The following is a 27,184-nucleotide window of genomic DNA, read 5'->3' as shown; positions in this document are numbered from 1 at the left end:
AGCCCACGCCGCCCCCCGGTCGCGGAAGACACAAAGGGGCCCTCCCCAGCCCGCCTGCGAGCGCGGGAGGGGCCCCGGCCGCCCAGGGGGGGACGCAAGTGGCCGCGGCCCCGCCGGACGCCCCCGGCCGCTGGCAGGGCCCCAGCGCGGGGAGGGCCGCGGGCGTCGCCCCGCCAGGCCCGGTTGCCGTGAAGGGGCCGCCGGAGCCCCGCTGGGACGGGCCCGCCGGGAGGGGGCCATCGCCTGGGGCCGCCCGCCCCGCCGCCCGCGTCCTCTCCGCGCTCCTTACCGCCTCCTCCGACTCGCAAGGCAGCGGTGGCGGCGGCGACGGGGCCTATGGCGGCCCCGGGGCGGCGCCCGCTGCTCCCGCTCGGCGCGGCGCGGGGTGTCCGGCGCGGCGGCCGCCCTCACAGCCCCATCCTCCTCGCGCCCCGCCGCCGCGTCACCACCCCGCGACGGGCCCGCGAGGCGCGCCTGGGCGCCGCCATGCCACCGCCCCCGGCACGTGACGGCGGAGCCGCCGCTGCGTGACGCGGGGTGGGGAGGGGAGGGGGCGTGCGACGTGAGGGAGACAAAGAGGCGGCTGCGCGCGTGCGCGGCCGTGCGCGGTGATGGGCCAGGGTGGGGGGCGCGGGACGGGCCCGGGGGTGACCCGGTGGTGACCCGGTGGTGGGGACGCTGTGGCTGCGTGGTGCTGGGACAGCGTCACGGCTTTTCCCGCTGCCGTCGTACACCGTCAGCCTCAGCTGTAAAAGTAGGGGAGCGGGAGAAGGAGGTAGCGGTGGCCACTGCCGTGGCCGTGGCCAGCAGCCAGCTGTTTCGGCTACCTGTGTGTACCTCCATCCTTTACCCATGCAACCGGCTTTGTCTTGGCCCACCGATTTTCACAGAATCATAAATCTTTAAGGTTGAAAGAGGCCTCAAAGATCATCAAGTCCAACCCAGCACCACCATGTCTACTAAACCATGTCCTGAAGCGCCACATCTACACGTGCTTTGAACACCTCCAGGGATGGTGACTCCACCACTTCCTTGGGCAGCCTGTTCAGTGCCTGACCACTCAGTAAAGAAGTGTTTCCTAACATCCAACCTAAACCTCCCCGGCATAACTTGAGGCCATTTCCTCTCGTCCCATCACAAGTTATATGGGAGAAGAGACCAAACCCACCTCCCTGCAGCCTCCTTTCAGGTAGCTGTAGAGAGCAATGAGGTCTCCTCTCAGCCTCCTCTTCTCTAGAGAATTTTCTCGCTTTTGTGCTTCCCAATCTCTCCCCCATCCCTCTGGGAGCGGGGAGGAGGGCTGAGCAAGCGGCTGGATGGGTGCTTGGCTGCTGGTGGGGGCTGCCCCCTCTTTTGGCACCCAGCGTGGGGCTTTGGACAACGATAGATTCGGTCAGGGTGTGCTGGGCTGGATTTGTAGCTCTTACAGCTGTTAAGCTCCTACTTGCTGATTTATTTTCCCCCTCTCTTGCTGCACATTAAACTCCAGGGCTTCTTAGTGGCTGCTGTTGGCTTTTGCTGTTTGCTGTGCTGCTTATCACTGTGTTTTGCTTTGCCTGGGAGACTCTGATAAACGCACTGGCCTTCAGCCAAGTCTGGCATTCGGTCCCCTGCATCGCTGCCATCCCGGTACCGCAGGATCCCTCTCGTGGAGAACTTCCTCCTCTTCTTCTCTAGGACAGAGGTTTCCAACCTTGTTGTAATGGCAAGATCAGCATCATCACATCCCCATGGATGTGATCGGTAAGAGAACAGTCAAGTTCCCTCCAGCTGACAAAAAATAAATACAAGCTTTCCTAGGCATAGTGGGTTTCTGGAGGCTGCATATTCTGGGTCACAGCTTGTGAGTCCTCTCTATCGAGTGATCTGAAAGAAGAACTTTTTCAAGTTCCTCTTGAAAAAGAATTTGGTTTCCATGACAAGGCTTTGGTAGTGGAGGGGACTGCACGGGTGGCTTCTGTGAGAAGCTGCAAGAAGCTTGCCCCATGTCCAACAGAGCCAATGCCAGCCGGTTCCAAGACGGACACGCCGCTGGCCAAGGCCAAACCCATCAGCAACAGTGGTATCGCCTCCACGATGAGGAGTGGGGTGATGATTGATAGAGATGTATTGGGGAGTGTAGGACCAGAGTATGGTGCAAATGGTATGGAACGAGGGGCGGAGATTGTGCTGGGTCTGGCTGGGATGGGGTTAACTTTCTTCATAGCTGTCCGTATGATGGTATGTTTGGGATTTGCGGCTAAAACAGTGTAGATGACACACCAGCATTGTTGGTTGTTGCTAAATAGTGCTTACACAGCATCCAGGCTTGGTTTTTTTTGTACTGCCCACCCCCAGAAAGTAGGCTGAGGGTGAGCAAGAGAGTGGGAGGGGACACAGCCAGAAGTGTTGATCCAAATTGGCCAAAGGGATAGTCAATGCTATAAAATGTCAACCTCCGCAATAAAACCTGGGGCAAAGGAAGAAGAATGGTGGGACTTTTGTTTTCCAAGGTGGCCATTGCTGGGAGATTGGCTGGGCATGAGTCTGCTGGTGGGAGGTGGTGAATGATTGCCTTTGCATTGCTTGGGGTTTTTGGGGGTTGGGTTTTTTGGTATAGGTTGGGGTTTTTTTGTTTTTTTTTTTCTTTCCTTCACTTATTATATTGTCCTTATCTGAATCTACAGACATTCTCACTTCTGTTCTTCCTATTCTGTCCCCCATCCCACTGTAGGGGGAGTGAGCGAGTGTGGGTGCTTGGCTGCTGTCCCAGGTCAACCCATCGGCTTTGGTTAGTCCCTGAGAGGCTGCCTCCCACTTGAAGGGTCTTTACAGGGAGACTGTGCAATGGGATATTTTAGAGTATTTATTTGCAATGGGATTTTTTATTCCTCCGTTGATTTTTCCCTGTTCCCATATTCTGGATGGTGGTGGCTAGCAGGAGAAACTGAAGGAGGAAGGAGGCTTGAAGAAAAACAAAACAAACAAAACCAAAACCAAAACAAACAAAAAAAAAAAAGGAAAAAAAAAAAGCTTTTTCTGTCTCTTTAGTAAAATAGTTGCCACTGCATTAATTTGAATTCTCCAGCTCTTCCTACCCTGAGTGTAGTTTTGATGCAGGTTTTTGCTTAGAGGGTTTGTTACGGGATGGTGAGGGTTGCTGTGTTGGCAGAGACATCTCTGAGTTGCAATGAATGTGCAGCATCAGGATGCTGTTAGAAAAGTGAAGATGCTTCTGTTCAAGGAGAGGGAGATGGGAGAAAGGTAAAAGAGAGAGCAAAGATTGGGCTGGGTACATGTGGGTGGTTGAGTCATCTTTGTTGACTGCCAGAGGCTGTCTGGGTTGTGCTGTGGTATGAGAAGAGCTCAGAGCAGTGAGCATCACGTCGCTGCTGAGGCTGTCAGGAGAGGGAAGCAGAGCTGACGGCAGACTGCAGAGGCACAGCAAGCCCCAGGTGTTTGGTAATATGTGCTGAAAGCTCATCTGCACACCCACAAAGGAGCACAGAGAGACAACAGCAGGAGAGGGACCCCAAATCATACCCTGACCTGGCAGCTCCCAGGAGCCATCAGCCCATCAAAGGCCCATTTCCTTAAGCTCAGAGGAGCACAGGGGCACAATGGCAGGTGGGAACCCAAATTAAAGACTCAGAGGAAGGGACACCCCAAAGCAGGGTGCTATATGTGACTCCTACCACACTGCCTGTAGAACAGCAGAAGTCCACTTGTGGCCCAGCAGTACAGGGCAACATTTCATTGCACTATTATCAGAACAGTTAGGAAATAGGAGAGCCCCAGCTAGTGTCCTCATTCTTTGCTGCCATTTCGGGTTTACCCGCCCCTGTCCTGCTGTACCCCTGAAGGTGCCCACTGCCCTTTCTGGCCCTGACCTGCTTCCCCCACCCTGCCCATGGCCCAGGACCCCATATCAGCTACTATGTTCCACTGTAAAGCCAGTGAGGAACAACTTTGGCCAAGACTTTTTTTGTATTCTTTTAGCCCAAAAATATCTACAATATTTAGTCTCGTCTCGTAGGAAAACGAGGCTTACATGGCCACACTGCATGTCTGCCTTCCCTTTTCCCTTTCTCCACCTCCTTCTAAAACTTCTGCCTTACTTCAAGCTTGACAGAGAGACAGAGGTCTCATCACATTATCCCAACCTGGTTTGTTAAAATGCTCAGCTGGACAGAGAAGAGCGACTGCATTGACCTCTCCATGACAGAAAGGCTCAGTGCTTACTCTCCTTCAGACACCAGAACATTACAAGGCAGAGAGGTGCAAGAAAGGAGATTTCATTATTTCTGCTCCTCACAAAATTTGTTGTTTAGTCTCATCACGACGCATGTCTTCAGCATTGTGAATATTCTACAGACCATAAATTGGAAGCCAGACTGCATAGGAGATTTTTATTTTGCCAGTCAGTGACTCATGAAGACTTGGAGGGGGAAGAGGGGATTTCATAATCAGCTGAGCATGAGCTCATGGTGTGCTTTTGATGCTGAAAAGACTAGTGCAGTCATTGCAGAGCACATGCACATGGAAGTACTGAGTAGGAGTAGAGAAGTGACATTATCTCTGCACTTGGCATCAGTACCTTGTTATTAAAATAACTTACTGTTCAGAAAAGCCATCCAAAAACTGGAAGGGTTCAGGAAAGATCTAGGAGAATGATTAAACACCTGGCAAAAAAAAAGATATTTTGGTGAGAGACCCAGACATCAGTTTGTTTATTTTACCATTTATTTTTTTCTTGTGGGCAATTGGATTAGTCCATAAAAGAAGTGCTTTAAATGTCAGTTATTGCAACCATGCAGTCAACAGAACAAAACTTCATCTTTGTTTCTACCCTTACTGTAGCAGGAAGACATATTTAAAGTGACTGCTGGAACTTGTATTTAAAAAGCGCCTCCATGGCCTCAGCCTAGCAAACATAGAGCAGCACCTCTGCCCTGCTCTGTCCGTCTGTGTAGGTGACTCGGTCACAGCCTGGCTCTGCTCTGGCATCATCTGTCCTTTTCCTGCCACTTCCTTTGTCCATTTTAACACCCTGTCTGGCATCAGTTGCTATGTCCTCCTCTTCAGTTTCTCTGCCCCTCATTTCCTCTCATCCTAGAAACTTCATCCCCTCCAGAAATTCCTCCCTCCTTTTGCGAAGATTTCCACTATGTCACCAAGCACTTCTCTTTTCCTTTTAAAGCCCTAAATTTTCTGGGTGCTGGGAAATATCCTGAAGTGTCTGAGTTTTGAAGCATGTGGCCTTCTGTGGGAAAAGAAAGTAGCTAACAGCCATTGCCATGGACACCAAACAAAATAGTAGCCACCACGTGAGTCTGAGACACCAACCCCAGTCTTTTCCAGTTTTGAAAGACACTGAAGCTGGACATTTTCTACTCAATTGCTCTCTGGTTCTTAGCAAAATGCCTTTACCTCAATAAATGGTTTCTCCTGGAGAGCTGCTGACAATTGCTGACAGGTACGGCAACCACAGCACTGTATTTCACTGCACACTGGAGAGGTGACATGAAGCTATAAACCAGAAGTAAAGTTCTCTACTTCCAGTATTGTAGGGGTGAAGTGTGGTAAGATGAGGATACTAAGGAGTGAGACCTGCTAAGGTCAGGTGGGTAACAAAATTTGCATTTATACAGGTAGTTCAAACATTAGTAAAAGAGTCCCAAATCCATGAAAAGAAAGAGAAGAAAGAGCAAATGCTGACTGTTGATGGAGGTTGAAGGAAATCCTGGGAGACAGGTGAAGTTACTGCTTACCAGAGTGGTACCTTCCGATGCTGTGCCTGTCTAGAATGGAGCAACTACGCTTTCTGGATGAAGGAGCTGTGCTGTGTCATGTTACAGCCCAGTTAGCCATCTTCTGTGTACCCATTTGATATTTCTTGCGGGCATACCAACATTTGCTGTGCTCTAAATATTGTTTTGCAATGAATGTTAGACCTCTTGAGATTTAATCGTGCTTTTGCCTCAGAAACAGTGCTGTGCAATGTGTTGCTTACTTCTGCCTTACATATTGCTTGGAATTGTGTTTTGGATTGGGGGGAGATCTGTAGATTGGAACATATCAGTAAATATTTTACTGAGGTTTTTTTAAAGCCTTGATGAGAACAGTACTGGACAGAAAATATGCTAATACCTACTCTGATTTTACGCTGTTTTCCTGGATTATTTTTCTGTGAGACTGAAATTCAGCATATATTTTATGGTGGATCAACAGAGCCCTTGAACTACAAACATATTCCAATTGAAAGTTTTTCATGGTCTGCCATTTTGAGAACTGACCTCAGGGTGGGTATGGGAAAGGGTCAGAAGGTATGTCCTGCTAAGATGATGGCTGTGTTGGAGTTGCCATTTGAGCACTGAGCAGTGGGATGGTTTATTGCAGTGGTAATGATATTGAGGAGTACTCTAAGAGGAAAGGAGAGACTTAACAGGCAAATCACTGTAAAACATGCAGTCTAGCAAGGACAGCTCTGTAGTCAGATTGCCAATATGAATGTGGAGAGAGAATTTGCAACTTGGACTGAAGGAAAACGGAGCTCCAAAATTCACATCTGTCCAACTTGGTGGAGTCGAGCAATGAGAATGGAAAAATATGCATCATATCTGCCAGCAGGCAACACCAATCACTTTGTAAAACTAATGTGATATTTTCATGTCTCCTTTGTGGTCTTGTGAAAACTGGGGTGTCCTCAGGGGCTGAAGGATGGTTGGCAATTAAGAGATCAGCCCTGAATGTCCAACCCTGCCTGTAAAATGCTTGCAATATATTTGTTTATGGGAGGAGTCCCTTGTTTCTTGCTACTTGGCCATTGGGTCTGTGCTGGCATCGCATGGAGAGGTTCCTGGTAGGCTATCATAGTTGTGGTCTCTGTCCTAATTGCCTTGTAGGCCACAATCAAATCCTTGATCTTTGTGCAATGCTGGATAGCATCCAAGCTATAAACCCACTCTGCCTCTGGATACTGAGGCTCACTGTGCCTTTTCCTCTCCCTAGCAGTTGAACTAGTCCAGGACATCCATTTGAATTCAGCTGGAAAGACAACAAATAAGTATGACGCAGGCATAGCTGGAAAAATTGCATACAGCTCCAGAAAGGCCTGTGTACTCTCAGTACCAGCTTCACAAATTTAAGAGGAAGTTTACAAAGAACTCTAATGAGGATCCATCATTTGTATTAGGGACTTCGACTAAATTCTACTTTGACTGATGGATTTGAGTATTAGCCTCTTCCTTTTGATTTCTTTCTCTGATAAAATAGTTTTTAAAGGAGCGGTATTTTTGCCTGTAAGGGTTGGGAGCTGCAGATTCTAATGGAAATATTTATCTTCTTTTCCCCATGTATGCTTTTCCACTGCTCTTATATGTTGATGTGTCACTGTACAAAATTCCTCTCAAGCATATTCCTATATCTACATCAAGTTATACACCAACCAAATTTCCTTCTGATTTCATATAATCAAAGAGCAAGGAGATGCAACACAGATTGGTCATGGCTTTGCAGAGAGAGTTATCATTGTGCCTTGCAGGTTTGCATGATTTAGATCCTTTCTAAACACTTTTTGTCCATTTGGACTATGTGTGTAGGTAGATACGGAGGCAGCTGACATAGCAGTATTGCAGGTAAGCTCTTGTTGAGCTCCAGGCAGTGTGGATGTATCAGCAAGCTCAGAGCTAATTCTAAGTTTTACAGGTCTGTGCATTGTACTCCACCGTGCAAAACAGAAATGCCCTTTGTTGCTGTATTGTAGGAGTAATTAAGCTAAAACAATGAGTTGGGATGAAAAAAAAATCAAGCCTGAAACTAAGAAAGTCTCAGATAGGGTGGGGTGACATTTCTATCTCATAACACTAAAAATGAATCTGTTCCTCTTTTAGAGCAAATTAATCTTTGTTGATACAGCTGACAGGGTAAGGTTGTTAAAATCATATTATGATGTGTCAGTTCTGTAAACTGCAATGAAATGCTAACTTTATGCAAGATCAGCCTTCTCTTAAAACTGAAATAAAATGTCTAGATTTGTGATTTTTTTGTTTGTTTTTTAATTACCAGGGTACCTCTGGTACATTGCTAAGTGGCTCTGCTGCACTTAGCTTTAAAAGTTATCATTCACAAAGGTGAATAAAAATGAGTCTTAGTTTTTCCCTACAGCAAGACTGCAGGCAGGGAGAGTTTCATAGACCTTCACTTTAAGCCAGTGTGGCTGCTCGGAGGTTCTCATGACCAGATATTCCGCTGCCTAGTTTTTTGAATGTTTCCAGTATCTCAGACTATTTTTCACTTGTTGAGTACTCTATAAACAGCATTGGCAAAGAGGTGTGATATGGGGAAAATGGCCTGATTTGATGGTCACTGAGGCTGGTGGAAAAGCTGGATGCTGTGAGCTTTCCAGGAGTTTGAAAGAGAGTTACAGCAGCTCAAATTACTCTCAATTGCATTCAGTCAATAAGCATTCTACTCCCTCCACCATGGCCACTCAATTCACTCTACCTGGCAAAATACTCTATTTGAAAACTGTGTGTTTAGCATAATAGTGCACTGCAGTGAGTTGCTGAGATGGCAGACTTATTGTGTAGTACATGCTAAAAGCCCATCTCCACACCCACAAAGGAGCACAGAGAGGCAAGGGCAGGAGAGGGAGCCCAAATAATACTCTACCCCAGCTGCTCCCAGGCCCATCCCAGGAGCTGTCAGCCCATCAAAGGCCCATCTGCACCAGCGCAGAGGAGCACAGGGTGAGGAACCCAAATTAAGGACTCAGAGGAAGGGTCACCCTGTCTGGGCCCCTCTGAGGGCTGTCCCAGAAGAGCCTCAGCCCTCGTGTCAAAGCATGAAACCCACCCAGATGATCAACACGAGAGCGCCTTTGGGACTAAGGAGAGTTGATGCCTGGGGACATGGGACATGTTATGGCCAGTGCTTTCTCTATGGGTGACACCATGGGGAGTGGGCTGCTGAGGGCCAGGGGCATCCCGGCTAGCTCTGTGTGTGTGTGTGATGGCCTGCACCAGCAACTGGAGTGGGGCTGAGGCTCTGAGGGCTTGTATGTCCAGGTGCCAGCAACTGGAGAGGCTGGGATCTATGAGCAGCTACTGAGCAGACTCAGTGTTTGAGCCCAGCGGCTGGAGGGATCCAGCTTGTACAGATGTGTATCTATCTGGATATTCTCATTAGTGAACCTCCATCTTGTTCAGCCAGAGAGGGGAGAAGGAGGAGGCCATCAATGCTGTCTGTGTGAGTGCTCTGTATGTCTGTCTGAGTTATCTGTGTTGGCAGCTGTGTAGGTATGTATACATACGTGGCATATACATGTGCTCTGTGTTCATTTGCCTACCAGTTATAAATGCTCAGGCTCGATACTGGTGGGAACTTGGGGCCCCAGCCTCACCTCTTGTGGATGCCCAGACCCAGCACAATGTTTTCCACTGTCAGTATACTTTCTCCTTTATTTGTAGTGTTTTCGAAACTAGAGTAAGGCTGGGAGAAGAGTAGAAAGATAGGTGGTATTCGGTATTGTAATTTCTTATTTCCTTCCTTTTGAGGGTTGAACATGTAATGTATGCAACAGGCAGGAACCTACTGCACCGCAAGCTTGTTGCTGTATTCTTTTCCTAGAATTTGAAATCTGATGGTTGAGATGGAGCTTGGGATGGGGTGGGCAATTTGAGGAGCAACAGGGAGGGCAACAAAAAAAAGCTGTATGTAAACCTTTGTCTGTGTGTGTATAAACTATAGGCTGGCACCTATCTATGAAATATTCACTAATGCACAAAGTTTATGCATCAAAAGCTTGTGGAACAGTGAGTTTCAGGTATTAATGTTAGGGATTAAAAAACAAAACACCTCTAAGTCTAAATATGATAGAGACACAATATATTTTAACTACATAGACAAACATGAAAGATCAATGTCCTTCAAAAAAAGCAGCCCAAGCTCAGAATTAACTGTTTCTTGTTGAGAAGAACATGAGAAGAAACCCGAAATACTCGCAGGAAGTAAGCTGTGCCATAAGCCAGTGCATGTACAGAAGTCCCTTAGCAGGGTGACCTAGTTTTAAAGACCATTGGGAATTTATGTCCATTGCCTGTAGAGAGATAGGGTGGCGAGGGAAATCATACTGTGATGAAGCCCATGCATCCATGAAAATAGTGTTAGACTAAATTTCCTCTTTGGCATAATTCAACTAAATTAAAAGAAGTGATGTGAAGAACAAACATGGCCCTGTGTTTTCACATTTGAGCAAAAGGACCTTAAAATTTTCATTTTAGTTTAGCTCCCAAACAGAAGGTCTTTTGTAACATCCTAATTGCCTAATTTCTATTTTTGTTTCCTTTTCTGTGAGGTGAGAATTTTACATGCCCTTGTTATCAGTGGAAATATTTTTCCTCCAAGGAAAAATAAACACCCTATCATTAAATCAAATCAATCATATTTTACTAGCTTTATGCTTTCTTTTTGTCAGTGATACATACAGACATTTTATCTATTTGTCTGGAGATGAAGTTTTGCTTCCTAAGGTTGTATCATTCTTCAGTGTCGAGCAGCTGATTTATATTACTTTTGTGTGTAGTAGTTCTACAGCCAAATCATTCTGATTGCCAGGACATCTTATTCAGGCTCCATTTCTCTGACATGGATTTGACTTTATTTTTGTATACTTTCAGGTATGATGCGTTGATACTTTATATAGTATGAAACATACAGAGTGGAACAATGAATATGTTTACAAATGCCTTTATTCCTTTCTCCTTTCAAAGGAATTTATCTTAATGTTGCATGGTACGTATTTGCAATAATGTTTTTGGCTGTGAAACTTAAACAACTCTGAATTCTCACCAAATGCATCTTCTGTATAATAATGCTTTTGTAAAATGGCATGTTACAATACATGGATTTTTTTGGTAGCTGGATCATTTTCCTACATCAAAGCCTATCAGGCTCACAAGTATTTCAACAAGTGGAGTGATTTGGACATAAAGTTTTTTGAATGAGGTAGAAAAGTAAAGCTGAAACAAAAATCTGTGTCAATTTTCTTCATGAGAAAAGGTTCTGCTTTATTCTCCATATCATCAGTGGAGCAAAATGTTGTTTATAGTGTATCTTCTTTTTTTCTCAACAGCCTGCAAGAGCATTCACCGGGCTAATCTTAATCTTCAGTTTGCTCTTCAAAATTAACGCTTCTGCTGTGAGGCTACTTTACAGGAAGCATGACCTCATTCTGCCTCTGTGCCGCTGATTGCACAGGCTGTTTTCAAAAGGAAACAGAGGACTTCATAGACCTGCCTTTCTGAAGAGCCAGGGCTCATCTCTTGCTGGAAGCTGCAGAAAGAGCACCCTCCACTTCACGTCTCAGATGCTCTCGCGTTGACGATGAGAAACTTTTTTGCATAGATGTGTTAATAGTGAAATGGATTTTCCAGGTTTGGAAGATTTTACACATATTTATCTCTTAATATATTTGTCAGCTGAGGAATAACTAAGCTTTGGACTCATTTCTATACTGCTCTTCAGGAAGTTTTGTATTTTTTTGAATGTTGTTGTCTTTACCTGCAGGGAGAAAAGACTGGGCTGCTCTTCTAAAATGTCTGATATGTGTGAACAAATAAAACTGTCATTGTAGACTCTTGTGTTTGGTAGGTACAATAGAATAAAACTGGTTGCCTAGGCTTCAGCTATTTTAATAGTTAGCACTATATTATGGTACATACTCATGTAAATATTTAGAATGTAAACACAGACAGGGGATTGCTGGCTACAAGTTGAGGGCATCGTTAACTTAAAGATTAATTTGATTTTTGGAGGGAAAGGTGATTAAACCTGACTCCTTTGGATAGTGACTTTTTTTTTAATATTACAACATAGGCTTTTGGGTGCTTTGAAATTCAAGGGGAGTTGTTTCCTTAAACTTTTGTTTGAGTTCTTGACATAAAACATTGCCGCGTTCACCTCAAATTCACTTCTAGTGAGATTTCTTAAAGCTGTTGACCTTTTTTCATGTCATAGTTTAAAGGTTCTACATTGATGCTTATGTTGTGGATTACAGATGCGATACCACTGCTTCATTGTACAGTGGTGGTTGAGATGCTTTGTTTTGGCTTGCTTATACTGTTACTATAGCTTCTCACACTATTAATAGCCCAGAAATGGAACTGAATATTAAATGAAAGCAGAACACTACCACGTGATGTTTCCATGCTTTCTCCAGCATTGATTGAATTATGATTTTCAGGAACCCTCTTTATTAATGCACAAGACAAAAATTTTCATGATCAAGGGTAGAAAATAAATCCCTTGGACTGCCTGTTCTGCGACTTTTTACAGGAGCTTGATATTCTCATTACTTAAAATAGTTTGAAAGTGAATTACAGCTGCTTATTAACCGTTCTTCAAAAGACAGAAAGTCATCGCCTCCCCAGTAAAATATTTGCCAATGTATGTCTCTCACTTTCAGTTATAAACAGACGCATATACTCTATTTTACCTTAAATTTTACTTCTGCAGAGGGTGGCAGATAAACTGTGCTTGCAGAGACATACCTTCCAAATTTGTGAGACAGTTCAAATTAGTAACGGAAGGACTGTGATTTGGTCTACCACTTTGATCAGTATGTGTTAACGCATTCTAATGAAAGCACTACCCATATATAAGCTACTATTTTTAAAAGTTATTCTTTTTTAGTGGTTGTTACTTTTTATTATCATAACTGAGAAAATCACATGCAATGCAACTGTGATATGGGTTTCAGTTGCTGGGAAGTTTCACTCTCAGATTATTAAAGAGTTGAAGTAGGTATAATTGATGCTCAGGTATATGTGTGCATCCCTTTTCAAACAAATTTGCCTTATAATCAATCACTTTTGTGTAAGTGAGACTATATTATAACTAACAATATGACGTATATTGATGATAATACCTTACACATCCTGATTTTCAAACAAGACAAAATCAAACATACTTCTGTTTCTTTTTAAACTCTTTTACAGATAATCTATGTAGCCTGTTATCCCAAGGTGTATGAAAGAGTCCTTTTCAAGATGTATAGAATATCACATGTTTCATCGACACCAGGAACAAGTAAATTTGTGCACATTTGTCTGAACTTTCGATTAAAAAAATCGATGTGAAAGGGATCTTGTTTGACTATAAGATTTGGGATTTTGTAGGTTTTATTTTATATCCAGATCTACAAACCGCCCGTTGAGTTCTTCCTCTGTTTTCTTTTAGAGTTTGGATCAATATCTTGTTTTTGAGTATATTTTTGCACCATTAAAAATCATTATTTTGTCTAAAATAATATAAGTTATTTCAGGAGCTAATTTTATATGAAAAAAAAATAGGTCTACAACATGTCAGTCTATGAAATACACCACCACTGTCACTTTTTGTACAACTTGCCGTGTGGCATTTTGAGCAATGCTACTTGATCTCTTTGTACCTCCACAAAATTTATTCCAGTTGTCTCCTTCTCAAGTTGGTTTTGCAAGGGTTAGAGCATAATTTTGTCATGATAAAGTGAAATGCCTTTTTTTTTTTCCCAAAGTGTAGGAGAAACAGCATGTATGGGAGTAGGGTGATAGGACAGATTAGTAAAAAATACCCTGGAATGTTTTACTTCCCTTCTTTGGTGACCCTGCCTGGTCCCAAGGCTTATTCAGCCTTCACATCCAGGCTGTGACTGACATATGAGCTCCAAATTAGGATAAACAAGATTACCAAAGTGCAAACACTGATCTTCATGCGTTTTATTTGTCTCAGCTCGTAACTTAACATGAAAAAAAAATTCTCTTAGACCTGTCTCCTCTTGTAGGTGAACAATGGGCATTTACTAACAGTGTAGTAAGCATGATGCTCTAAAGAGACAGGAGAGGCAAGTTAAATTAGGGGAGGAACATATCTTTTATCTTTCCTTGTAGTAACAGACATAAATTCTCCCTATGGATAGCCATTGCTCATATTTTGTACCATTGATTCTGTTGGATGCTGAACATCTGGCAGCACTTTGCAGACTTGAGCCATGATAATCCAGACAAATCCTATTTCCTTGGTCTTCTGCCACAATATTATTGTCAAATCTTGTCACTGTCGCTATCCCTATGCCTCCTGTGCTATGTCTGCAATTTTCATCTGAAAAACACACCGTAATGGTAATGGTGGCCCTTCCATTCTACTCTGTATCCATTGCCAGTACAGGTACTCTTTTGGCATGAAGCAGATTTCTGGGAAAATACCATTAAAATTACTGCAGCTATTCCATTTGTGTCCATAATTACTTCTCTCTACATTGTATGCTGTGCAGAATACAAGTATCTGATTATGGCTGGCTCTGTTCTGTGTTGTCCTGATTGAGATGAGTTTCCTGTAAACACTATGCTTTTGCCCTATTCTTTCACCTGTTTTGTCTCCTTTAATCTCTTCCTTAATTTCCTTTCCTTTTTAGCTTCTTTTATGATCTCTTTGATATGCACAGGGTACCTGTCAGTGAAGACCTGTCAGCAGATATGATATTGACTCCTCCTTATTTGGCCTTCACCTCTGCAGGTTCAACAGCGGTTAACAGAGAACATAGACGCAGCTTCTCACAACCTATTTTTCCAAGGTATTGAGGAAAATTATAATTGTTTAATTTTATTTTTATTTTGTTGGAGATTTTGTAAAATCTCTTTTGGGGCACTTAGAATTGTAGTGCCGATATTAATTTAATTACTGCTTTAAATGGAAGTTCAGAAGTACTGCTGTGGAGATTGGAAGCACTGGCTTTGCAGTTAAAAGGTTTTGGAGTATCTCTGTTCAACCTGCTTCTCCCTCCACTGAAATTATGGTATCCCTCTGTGACATGCCATATGGGAGAGTTAAACCTGCTGCTGAAACCCATGTCAGCCACTGAACCAATCCAGTGTCTTCCTTTCCTTCCATGGATGTCACTGCATGGCCACTTGGAACTCAAAGGTGTTGAGGAGAAAGGACTAACCATAAAGCCAATTTTACTTAAGCAAGTAAAATTTAAACAACATTTAGATTCTTTCACCTCTGTCACTACTCGCTTCTATTTTAAATACCACATAGTACATTTTTCTGTGCTATAGTTCATCTCAAAGTCAATCGTATTTCAGTGCTGGATGAAGTTATCACCATGTATAGACTTTATCCCATGTTGTTCTAGCTGCATAGTATCCTAGAATTTGTGATAACTAAAAGTCATGTATCCTTAAATCTTCATTAATTATGGCTAGGTTATAAAAAGCAAATAAATCCTGCCTGGTTCAGGGGCACTCAGGCTTGCGCCATGCAGAGTAACTCAGAGAAGCAACATACTGAAATGCCTCTGACAGCTCCAGGTAGGTGTAGATCTGGCAGGGCTCCTTGCCAAGAGCGCTGAAATGCACCACGCACTTCTCAATTCAATCTGGCTCCATGTCTTCATGAGAGGCTCCACCTGGCATGAAGCCCTCCTGTAATCTAAAGCTCTGGAAAGTGCACATTCAGGCACATTCTCTAGCAGGCTGAAACCCCCTAGGTCCAGAAGTAACATCATTATATCCACATAGTTTAAATCTAGATCATTACCAGCCTTCATCAGCTGGTAGTGTAAATTCATTACTATTAAATCATGGATTTGCTCTGTCTAGACATTCACTAAATTAGAGGGTTTCATTTCTCCTTTTCAGTTACGCTTGTGCCTTTTTGGACGATGACTCTGCCTATGAGTGTTGTTCCACAAATCCTCTCACGGGCGCCACGTGTCGCCGCAGCCGTCGACTGCTTTCTAATGGTTACTACATTTTGACAGAAGACAGTTTTCTGTCTGATGAAGCAGGCAACATAACACTGACACCGTCCCAAACAAGTGTTACATATAAAGAGAATTTAGTTCGGTAAGTGAACTATATGCAGATTTTACTTAATGTTGGCCGTTGCCTCCACATCTCTGGACTTATCTGGATGTATCTATGTGGCTGTCTACATTTTGCTTGGGATAAGATCAGCATTGCTTCTTAATGGGAACATTTCTATTGATTGAGTTTAGAGAGTGCAGTGACTGAAATAATTTGGTTTTCAATCATGTCTAATCTTGCTACCCAAAAACTCTTCAGTATACAGTTGTTGCTGTAATTGGAGTTGTGTGCAATAAAGAAAAAAAAAAAAGAGCTCATTTTGCCAATGGGATGTTATAAGGAATAAGAAAAAAAGTGTGTGTGTGTGTATATATAAATAAAAAGGTCTGATCCTGGAATTCTTACTTAGGGAAAAATCTCTCTTGATTTTAGAAGAACATCAGTTTAGGAAGGTGTATAAATTGTATTTCAAAAAAGTTGAAGTACAGTGGATTCAGGCTGCACCAAATGGGATATGGTAGGGTGAAAATCATGAGTAGCATGAGATCACTCCCAGTGGTGTCAGAGCCCAATAACTGTAGCATAATTTGGTATCACAATATCCAGTATCACAACAGCATGATATATTGCCATGCTGCTACTACATTCCCTGACATTGTTGCAGTGTGCAGCAGTCATTCTTGGTGGCATACCCAGGGTCAAGAACAGAGCTAGGAACAGCACCCAGAACCTGGTTCTTTCATGTAAGTCCTGCAAGTTTTAGAGCTCTGTCCTTACTCAACAAGAGTAATTAACTGTATTCCTTTACAATGTGTCTTTTCTTTCTAGCGTATTCAGGCGAAGGAGGAAAATCCGTCGCTCTCTTTCCAGCTTGTTCAGTTTCGGTGCCTCCAGTTCATGGCTCAGCAGCACTGTCCTCAGCAATATGGACTCTTCCCATGTGGATGATCCTTGGCCTGATGGATGCAGTAAACTAGAAGCCAGTCAGAGTGATACTGGTAAGCCCTGACCAGGTACCAAGTAATTCAGCTACAACATATTTATGTTGTCTATTTTCAGTGGGGCTGGGTATCTCTTTTTTTGCAGGGGTTGTCTGACAAGATGTGCAGGTAAAGGACAGATGAATGACAGAATTGTCAGTGGTGAATTTAGCTCCTGGTGTTAAAATGGAGCATGAGTCCACAGAGACCTTTGTGCCAAAAAGGCATTTTTAGACTGAATTTGGGTCCAAAGTCATCACCAGTGTTTATGCTGGTGTCATTAATAACTGTCTCTGTCTGCTTTCACCTGACTATTTTAATAACTTCATTGCATTACACTCAATGCAGTTCTGTCTTTACTTTGCGTATTTTCTCTGTCATACACTAAACATGCCAATTCCCTGGTCCTAACAATTTGAAAACCTCTCTGTGATTAACTAATTAATTTTTTTTCTCTTATGTGAACCTCATGAGTGTCAATAAGACCAAGTACAAGATTCTGCACATGGGTCAGGGCAACCTTGTTGTCAATACAAGCTGGGAGATGAAGGGATTGAGAGCAGCCCTGCCGAGAAAGACTTGGGTGTGCTGGTGGATGAAAAGCGAGGCATGAGCCGTCAATGTGTGCTTGCAGCCCAGAAGGAGAATCGTATCCTGGGCTGCATCAAAAGAAGCATGGCCAGCAGGTCGAGGGAGGTGATTCTGCCCCTCTGCTCTGATCTGGTGAGACCCCACCAGGAGTACTGCATCCAGCTCTGGAGCCCCCAACATAAGAAGGATGTGAACCTGTTGGAGCGAGTCCAGAGGAGGGTCACAAAGATGATAAGAAGGGCTGGAGCACCTCTCCTATGAGAACAGGCTGAGAGAGTTGGGGCTGTTCAGCCTGGAGAAGAGAAGGATCCGGGGAGCCCTTATAGCAGCCTTCCAGTACCTCAAGGGGGCCTACAGGAAAGATGGGGACAAATTTGTAGCAGGGTCTGTAACGATAGGATGAGGGGTAATGGTTTTAAAATATAAGGAGGTAGATTCAGACTGCGTATAAGGAAAAAAAAAAATTTTTACAATGAGGGTGATGAAACACTGGCACAGGTTGCCCAGAGAGGTGGTGGAAGCCCCATCCCTAGAAATGTTCAAGGCCAGGTTGAATGAGGCTCTGAGCAACTTGATCTGGTTGGAGATGTCCCTGCTCCTTGCAGGGGTGCTGGACTAGATGGTCTTCAAAGGTCCCTTCCAACCCAAACCATTCTATGAGTCTATGATTTTATAAAATTCATTAACAAAAAGTCTCAAAGCTTTTGTTCTGCGCGGTCTCAGTTACATACACACTTTTTGTAGGTGATTCAGACTTTTATAGCCATGTGCCACGAAGGCATACTCCAGCAGCTAACGGAGCCTCTCTCACTAAAGATGAGGAGTTTCTTCAGCCTGGGAAAGCATTTTGTGCTTCACAGTCGTGCTCTCCATGTATGATAAATGCAAATGAAGAGACTTTGAGCAATGCAGGTATGTTACATTCTTATCCCAATATGACTTAGAGTGAACTGAAAATACTCACATTAGAAATGTTGATATGGCCTCTTGCAGAACATAATTTGTTTCCTGAAACATACTTTTAAAATGTCTGATTAAAAATAATAAAATCTTAAAATTAGTATTTATTTGTTCACTCCTCCCTGCTCACATCTTTCCCCCACTATTTTCAGGGATAAATGGAAAAAGAAAAAAGTGAATTTAAGATGAAAATGGAGAAAAGGCTATGGGAACAAAAACTGAAACAGGCAATTATTCAGAAAGGCTTACTTTCTGTGAGCATGGAGGGCACAGTCTCTCTGTGGTTGCAGGGGAAAAAGACTCCTGAGAGACAGCCACAGCATGAGAATTAGGTTTCTGCTTTGAATCACTCTAGGCAAATTCTCTTTAAAAAAACCTGAAGAAAACGGCCTCACAGGCTGAAGACACCTCCTGTCACATATTTACTTTGCTGAAAACTCATTAAAATTATTTTCTTGATTTTTGTTTTAGAATGCAGCACAGTGCGAAGTGTCCTTTCCCAGATGGTTGCACTGATCACGTGTTTAATCTTTTCAGTATGTACAAGGTAATTTTTATTTCTTTTATTTGTTGCTTCTCATATTAATGCTTACTCCATTTCACCTCTTGAATAAAACATAAAATAAGGGTCATGTTTCTAAAGTTAGATATATCTTACTGTGAAAATATGTTTTTACATGATAGTTAATGCAGGCAAATATCTGAGCTATATAGATATGAACCAAAAAAAAAATATATATGTTCACAGATATGACAACTACTTTGTCAAGTGTGCTTGGACAGGGGTTTTGAAAGGCTGAGAAGAATCAGAATGGATCCACATCTTTTCTGAGTGACCAGTATGGGTGTTTTCCTCAGTCTGGAAATGCTGAGGTCTTTATTTCTAGGAAATTATCCTCAATAGCTTAAGTAATTTAAAGTTTCAAATTGCAGTTCACCTACTAGAGTGCGGAGGGTTCCTCTCCAAGAATCTTCTCTCCTCCTCCCACTCAGATTTCACCTCTACTAACCCAATATGCATCCTTTGGATTTTTCTAACCTTTATGGGTATTGTTATGTTCTCAGATATTTCTTGGGAGGATTGTCTGCCACTTTGTTGCTGATAATTTTAGTTTGTAAGTACAGACTTTCTTTATGTTCAATACACAATATTTTACTAACGTTTGAGGACCAAAATCTATCTATAGCCACAGTTCTTGATGATGCTAATAAGAGCAATATGTGGGCATATGGGGACAGAATGTAATCTTCAATCAGTTACAGGATTTTGTATGTAAATTTCCCAGGTCTTTTGTCCCAAGATGCTGCTGTGTCATCTTTCTTCAGTCTTCACACATCTTTCAAAACAGCTAAGTTCTAGTAAGTGACACCAGTGTCATGCAATTAATAGAGGAATTTAGAAATTTTATAGCAAGAAGAGGAAGGAGAGATTCTTTCTGTTGTTTCATGCCAAAAGATAGAAGGCGTGATCTGAGGTTACTGATGCAGGATTTGGCTTTTCCTGTTACTTATTTTGTTTTGAAAAAACTCTCTTTTCATAATGTGCAATAAGTGTTTTAACATCTATTTGTTAGCAGAAAAGAAAGATAAACCTACTATGCCATAATACCAAGGTAAATAGAGAGAGCAAGGACAGTAACTTCTTAGGAATCCAGATACGTGCTTTCAAGCCTTGCACTGAAGTTCACTCCCAATCCACCAAACCAGGCCTGTACTTTTGACTGGAAAAAATTAAAACAGCTAACTATGCTGCCAGCCACATCGCCACCTTCCAGGGACTACAGAATGGGTATGTCTTGGCCTTACTAACCCAATGCACCATTAGGTTCAGGACAGAGATTTTCCTGTGGCTTATACTGTAGTCTGATAAATGTCTTAGAAAGAAGTATTGTACAACTCTGATGAGTTGATTTAAGGTGCTGATGTTGCTGTTTCAGATCACTTTATTTCAAAGTTTTGCACAGAGCTGTAGCTTCTAAATCCTTCTGGAGAAAAAGTCTTACATATTTAGAAGGTCTGAATTATATCTTTAGAGCAAGCTCATACATAGACCTCTATGCTGAAAGCATGTTTGTATGTGCTGGATTTCTGAATTATCATTATTTCACTTTTTACACAGTAGAAAATTCTTCTCAGTGTATAAAATCTAAAATGCTGTTGAGACTAAAAACATTTGGACTTATCTGATTTTTAATGTGGTGAAAGTGAAGCTCAAAAAGGACATTGTTTCTGAAATTGTGTCACGGTTCAGGAGTTCGATGTATCCCAAGGGCAACAAGACAATCTGGCAGACCTCTTCGCCTTTGAATTGAGTGTATTCGAAGTTAGAAACAAGAAGGCACAACTTGGAGAGCCATATTGCAAGGATGGTCTGAGATTTTGAGCATCCAAGGGTCGTAGCCACCTCAGATACTCAGGGATGGTGCTTTACACTTCGTTACTATGTCATTAGTTCAAATAAAATCAAGGCCACCGGGTTAGGACTAGTATGCTGCAAACGCATGCTTTCTGACTTCCTGAATAGTTTAGTCCTGAGTCATAAACAAAGCTGTTCTTCACCAGAGGAAAACAAATACACTCTGGGTGCTTTTCAGTCACTGGTATGCAGAGAATACCTCTTTTATGCTCATCACAAGTGAGAAGTTACCTGCTCAGACAAGTAGTCCTACAGCTTGACTAAATTTGGCCAGCCAGGACCTACATTTATACTGATTATAACAAACTGTGGTTTAAATCAGGGCATACAAAGATGTATGCTTTTTTTTTTTTTTTTCCCCTCCAGGAAATAATTGGAAAGAAAGAATGATTGGTGAGTACATGTTTAAGTTTAGAAAGAATTACATACATTTTGGGGTAAGTCCTATTAGGAAATAGGGTTCAAGAATGCCAGAAAGGTTCCCCGGACTTTTCATTAAAAGAAGGTTTAGCTGCGGGACCCTTGCCAGTTTCCACTGCATATTACTCGACTTTGCTGTCTAAAACTGCTCTTTTATTTTATTTGGAAGAAATATTTTTTTAATTGTTTAACAACAGTTGCTAGAGAGTGTAAGTTGTTAAACAACTGCTGTGCTTCAGCACAGAGAAAACATGTTTTTCGGTAACAGGCAAAGCAACTCCTCCTTTTTCCAAGTCTGAACTGAAAGGTAGGGCCATGTGCCTTACTGCTCTAACTTGGTATCGTTCCACTGAAGGAGTGAAAGAGCATCAACATGTACCAATCTAGAATATCTGGAAAACACTTACAGATTCTTCTCTTCCCTATTATTTTTCAGTCAAGCCTCATCTTCCATCTCCAGTTTCTGTTTTTCAAGCATTTTAAAGTCTTGGTGCAGCTCAGGACCCTTAAAACAAAAGCACTGATTTATTTGTACTTGGAGCTGGCTATTCCAGTCCTGGCTCCGTTATTTCCTTTATCTCTTTACTTTGAAAAGATGAAAATGAAAAGAAGGAACTAAATGGAGCTGTGCCTGTGTTTGTGTTCCTGATAGTGTGAATAAAAGCAGCTGCACAGCTGCAGATGCTACCTGGAAAACCTTTCAGCCAGCCCTCAGAAAGAGGATGTTCATCCTGAGCATTTTAGAATGCTATGCAGGCATTTGATCAGTGGATACTATATAGGGGACTTCTTCAAGTTAGTGTGTAAGGACTGCAGCACCAGAGCTTTGAAGCTGACTCTGATTTAGAAAGCCAGTATCAATAGTAACCAAAGCAGGTACTACAGGATGCAGTGGAGAACTTGGGACTTGTTGCCTAGCAGGAGTAAACTAAATACAGACTGGCACAGGATACTGCGAGACAGGACCTCCAGCATTTCAAAACAAGCTTGCCTCTTGCCTTTCATAGAAACTTAAAAGCAGAGTAGTTACCTCTGTATATTTCAAAATCAGTTCACTAACAATTTTCATTTTTCCTCCTCCTCAAATTTATTTTCCTCAGCTCTTCAGCATGAAACTACTGGATACCTCCTCATGGCCATTGTCATGTTCCTATGGGAAAAAAAAGTAACAGAATTGTTAGTATTCTTCCTTCAAAATACAATTAATTTTATTTTTATTCTGGTCAAACTATGAGCGAGGCCATACTTCTCAGTGACTGTCTGAAAGCAGTCATGTGGAATAATTGCTGTACCTCTGGCCTCTTATGAAGTCCTATGTAGGCATGGGATCCTACAGGGATTTTGATAATAAATTGATGGTATAAAGTGTTTTGCATTCCCCATTCGGTTTTTGGTAGACAACTGATGTCTTCCACTACTTTATATATTAGTTTCTTGTAACAACATGCTGTCAAAGATAATGGATTTGGATAGTGGCTGAGTACATGCGGTAACATTTCAGAAGCTTTATTGTATCTTGTGTATACTGCCTTTTGACCTTTAAGTTGCTCATTGAGAAAAGAGGAAAAAAAGGAAAGCACTCCAGAAAACCAGGAATCAGGACATGGAGAAGTGATGATGAATCTGAATTACCTGGATTCAGGTACAAAAACACAAGATCTGCAGGTATTAACTTTACTTTGGAAGCACTGAGCCCTGTTTTTCAACATGGATCTTTGCTACAACAGAGACTGAATTACACATAGAACTGGTGGGTAACCAAAAACTGTTATCTTGTGACTCCAAGCTTTTAATAATCTGCTTCTTAAATTATCTCCCTGTATGCCACTTTAGCTAGGACAGTGTGGATTTCATCTTCCCATGCAACAAAAAGATGAAAATGTGTAAGGATGCTATTGCCCACCAAATCTTTCTGTAATTAGTGCTGCTTCTAGTCTACTTGTCCCCTGTTGTGCTAAAAGCCATGCTAGCACAGCCCCAGCTGGTAAATCAGATGTGAAATGCTGCCTGTGGAGGAGTTAGGTCTGCCCATGGGGTACAATCAGGCTGGCAGGCATAATGACAGGGATTTGAAAACCCTGCAGCAAAAGCACACAAATGAAAGGTTCTGGTGGAAGAAAGAATTGACAAAACTGAAACACCACTGTCTGTCCGACTCTGCGTCTAAGCCAAGCTCAAGTAGGCTACAGCTGTACTTCTAGCAGTGAAAATCTGAGTAAGTGATGCAATGGGGAAAAGGGTACTTGAAATTAAGTTAAAATGTACATTTCTCTTTCAAAGTGTTAATATATGCTGGTTATATTTTAAAGATAAGCATCAGTAGCTCAGCATTAAGAGCTCTAAGAGGGAAATTTCACCCAAATTACCAAGTTTGCACTTTTGCCCAATGCATTAAATTGACCTTATATGAAGACAGACCATCTGATGTAACAAGATCAGGTTTTGTAGTTTCAATAAATGGTGATGATAGAATGTTATTCTTCATAAAACTGATGTATTATGTAACCAGAATAGTAGTTACAATACTCATTCTCATATTTACTTATAGTTAATACACTTCAAAAATTTTGTCAGTATTAAATAATTCTGTTTATTTACTTTATTTGTGGAGACAACTGAGAGTAAATATCATTGTGTAATATGTATAAATATTTTATTACTTATTTTATTGCTACTTATAACAGGTCCTCTACTAAGTGTAGTTTTTGAACTAAAGGATTATTAAGATCTTTAATGCTTAAATAATCTCCTGGAAGAATAATCTGGAAAATTAAATCCTATACTGAGGTAAAAGTCTAAGACTGCAATTACCATGCAGTCATCAAAGTGATTATGCTGAAAACTAGAAAAACCTGAGTTCACTGTAAACTAATGAGTTCACTGTAAGCTAGTGAAGAAAAAGCTGATTCAGTTGCCAACAATTTGGTCTAAAATGAATTACTACAAGCTATCTATTAATAAATATAAACTGTAAATTAGAATTGTTCTGATCTGGAGAGACGGAGGTTCTGGGACAATTTGGCAATTGGAGTTCAATAGCTAAAAAATAACACGCTCGGGATCTGTTAAGACCTGCCCTCCATGATATTCATTAACGTTGAATTAACAAAGTTCAATTCAGTTACCAGACAGTTTGGCTTTGGCAGTTCCCTTCCATATATTCCAATGGACATAAAAACAAGCCTTCTATTGTTTCTCTGAAGTGAGGCACAATAATATATTCAATTCTGTTGGATGAAAAATTGAAGCCAGGATCTGTCTGATGAAAAATTGAAGACAACATTTTATAACCTAAATTTTGAAATCCAGACTTTCAGGGGTAATTAGTATTTGCAGCTTCTGTTAACTAGAGCATCAAGCCTAGGATAATTGTGAAATGTAATTCTAGTGAAGTAAAATCACAAACAGAGAAAACAACTGGAATTTTATGTTTCTGTTGCCAGTGATTAAAGTCTTATTCCACTTCAGTGTAGCACCTTATTTAGAAAAAGAGAATCAAAGAAGAATTTCAACAATTAGATTTATAACCCTCCATGCATTATCTCATACTGTTCGTTACTATTATTTTTCTATCATTACACCTTGTCTTATACTTTCTTATTTCTTTCTGTGTTCAGATGAATTTCAGGGTCATTCCTGAGTATATGTCACGTAGTGCTTTATAGCAGGAATGTCCATGTTGAAGGGAATAGTAGCAAGATGATGATAATATTTATGGCATCCCTTAGGTAATAATGTTTCTAGTCTGTGAGCAAATCTGCTTTGTATTTATCCTGAAAGCATTACACAAGCGTGCGTAACATGTTTTCTTTATTTTATTTTTTTTTTAATGGAATAAACAACACTGGTACACAATACAGATATGGCCATTTAGTCCAGGTCTGCAGAATCCACTCTTTGCTGTATTTTTTTTTTTTTGTGAATTCACTGCAGTCTTTTGTAGAGCTCTTTGTACATTTTAATATAGAATCATAGAATCGTAGAATGGTTTGGGTTGGAAGGGACCTTCAAAGGTCATCTAGTCCAACCCCCCCTGCAAGCAGCAGGGACATCTCCAACCAGATCAGGTTGCTCAGAGCCCCGTCCAACCTGGCCTTGAACTTTTCCAGGGATGGGGCATCCACCACCTCTCTGGGCAACCTGTTCCAATATACACTGAGCAAAACTGTTACTTCACTTTATATTATTTCTTTTTTACAGATTCTCATGCTGCTTTTTTTTTTTTTTCCTTATCTCTGGCATGTACGTATCAGTAAAGTTGTTCCTGTTTGCATTTCTTCCTGTATTTGAGGGTGTTGCCAATAATGAAGATTATTTTTAGGAATTACATATATTCCAATGAATTTGTTATTTGTGAGCTTATGATGTCCTACTCTGTAGATTGTGTGCTTTTGGGGAGAGTATTTATTGGTACTTCAATGTGAACATGAAAGCCTTGTTTTGTTACTAAATTGGTTTCTAGGGGAAAGTCCTGTGTCTGGACAACAAAACTGAAACCAATAATAATATTTTAATAGGAAATTAATAGAAATACATGGGTTCGGGTCCTGAGTGGATATCAGTCAGCTGATTTCCACCAGCTAAGACTCTGACACGCAGCATTTTAAGAGCTAAGATTTGTGCATGGGTATCAATTTGCACCTTACATGAGTATATACTGATGGAGTGAATACATATTCAAAATACTTCTGATGCACTCTAATAATAATGCTATAAATCTTATTTTTGTCACGACATAGGAATATATTTTATATTGCATTGTTTTATGCATTTAATAAACTTGTAATGTATTAAAGTGGTAAAGTTAATTTCTTTAGGGAATGCATGCTAGATGGGACCTTTTATCTTCTTTCTCAGCTCCATTCTCCTGTTTGTAATGTGGCTCATGATATTATCTCCGTCATGTACATTGCTTCATGCTAACAATTTGGGCCTGTACTACTTAAAGCTCTTAGCATATAATTTAAGTGAAAATTAACTGCATGAAAATAACAAACACAATATGATCAATGTATGTAAATATAAATTTTGTATTTAGTTTGAAAATATATTAATGCAAAAGTCTCTTGAGGAGGTGTACAATGCTGTACCTGCAAGTTACATCAAATTTTGTATATTTGTATTGTGTTAGTGGTGTACAGGCTGCAAACATTTTGTTGCATGAAACATATTGTAAGAGCGGCTCACATGTAGGCCTCCATGCTGGAAGCATTGAATCATGGAATCATAGAATGGTTTGAGTTGGAAGGTACCTTAAAGGTCATCTAGTTCCAACCCCCCTATCATGGGCAGAGACCTTCCACTAGACCAGGTTGCTCAAAACCCCATCCAGCCTGGCCTTGAAGAGTTCCAGGCAGGGGACATCCACAGCTTCTCTGGGCAACCTCTTCCAGTGTCTGTGTATGTGTTGGATTCATGAATTATCATTCTTTCCCTTTCTATGTAGCAGAAAATTCTCAGTGTATAAAATTTAAAATACTGCTAAGCCAAAAAAAAAATGTGGCTTATCTGAATTTTTGTGTGGTGAAAGTGAAGCTCAAAAAGGACATTATTTGTTTCTGAAGCTATGTCAGGGTTCAGGAGTTCAGCCAACAAGACAGTCTGGCAGACCTCTTATCCTTCCAATTGAATATATTGGAACTGAGAAACAAGACACAACTTGGAGAGCCGTATTACAATGATAGTCTGAGATTTTGAGCATCCAAGGTTCTTAGCACAACATCTCAGATACTCAAGGATAGTATATTACACCTTTTCACTGTGTTGTTATTTCTAGTAAAATCAAGGTCATGGATTATAAGGTTCGTTCCGAAGAGCCTGAAGTTTTAAGATGGACAAGAAACCAGTATGATTATCCTACTTTGCCCCATGTGTGCTAGGCCACCAGGTTAGGACTAGAGTGCTACAAACATGTGCTTTTACACTTTGTTACTATGTCATTAATCCAAATAAAATGAAGGCCACCAGGTTGGGACTAGTATGCTGCAAAC

The 27,184-nt window shown here is 41.6% G+C and overlaps 2 protein-coding genes across 12 annotated transcripts in view; one reads left to right on the top strand and one right to left on the bottom strand.

Annotated features, from left to right (window-relative positions):
• The window catches only part of PHF20L1 (PHD finger protein 20 like 1), a 60,192-nt gene extending 59,721 nt beyond the window's left edge, over nucleotides 1-471 (bottom strand). For 4 of the 11 annotated variants that reach the window (XM_086741285.1, XM_086741284.1, XM_086741291.1 and 1 more), the window contains exon 1: nucleotides 290-470. The gene's annotated coding sequence lies outside the window, so the exon portion shown is untranslated. Of the gene's footprint in view, nucleotides 1-289 lie in introns of all 11 variants that reach the window. The other 7 variants (XM_086741294.1, XM_086741296.1, XM_086741297.1 and 4 more) reach the window with 4 other exon arrangements.
• A 12,413-nt stretch (nucleotides 472-12,884) lies between these two features.
• Nucleotides 12,885-25,986, top strand: TMEM71 (transmembrane protein 71). The gene is made up of 9 exons (XM_086741502.1): nucleotides 12,885-12,889; nucleotides 14,432-14,590; nucleotides 15,660-15,866; nucleotides 16,656-16,825; nucleotides 18,143-18,310; nucleotides 18,830-18,905; nucleotides 19,424-19,473; nucleotides 19,645-19,717; nucleotides 22,295-25,986. Exons 1-9 carry the CDS (start codon nucleotides 12,885-12,887, stop codon nucleotides 22,305-22,307), a joined length of 921 nt encoding a protein of 306 aa, XP_086597628.1. The 3' UTR covers nucleotides 22,308-25,986.
• Nucleotides 25,987-27,184: the final 1,198 nt, after the last annotated feature.

This window comes from Chlamydotis macqueenii, chromosome 2, assembly GCF_036417535.1.
Source record: "Chlamydotis macqueenii isolate bChlMac1 chromosome 2, bChlMac1.mat, whole genome shotgun sequence".
Taxonomy (NCBI): Eukaryota; Metazoa; Chordata; class Aves; order Otidiformes; family Otididae; genus Chlamydotis; species Chlamydotis macqueenii.
Note: the sequence above shows the minus strand (reverse complement) of the source record. Positions and strands in the feature narration are given on the sequence as shown.

Bases quoted from the DNA above. Each gene is read 5' to 3' on its own strand.
- TMEM71 (XM_086741502.1), top strand. The intron at 14,591-15,659 runs GTATTGAGGAAA...TCTCCTTTTCAG, and splicing joins TCACAACCTATTTTTCCAAG to TTACGCTTGTGCCTTTTTGG. The intron at 19,474-19,644 runs GTAAGTACAGAC...TAAATTTCCCAG, and splicing joins GTTGCTGATAATTTTAGTTT to GTCTTTTGTCCCAAGATGCT.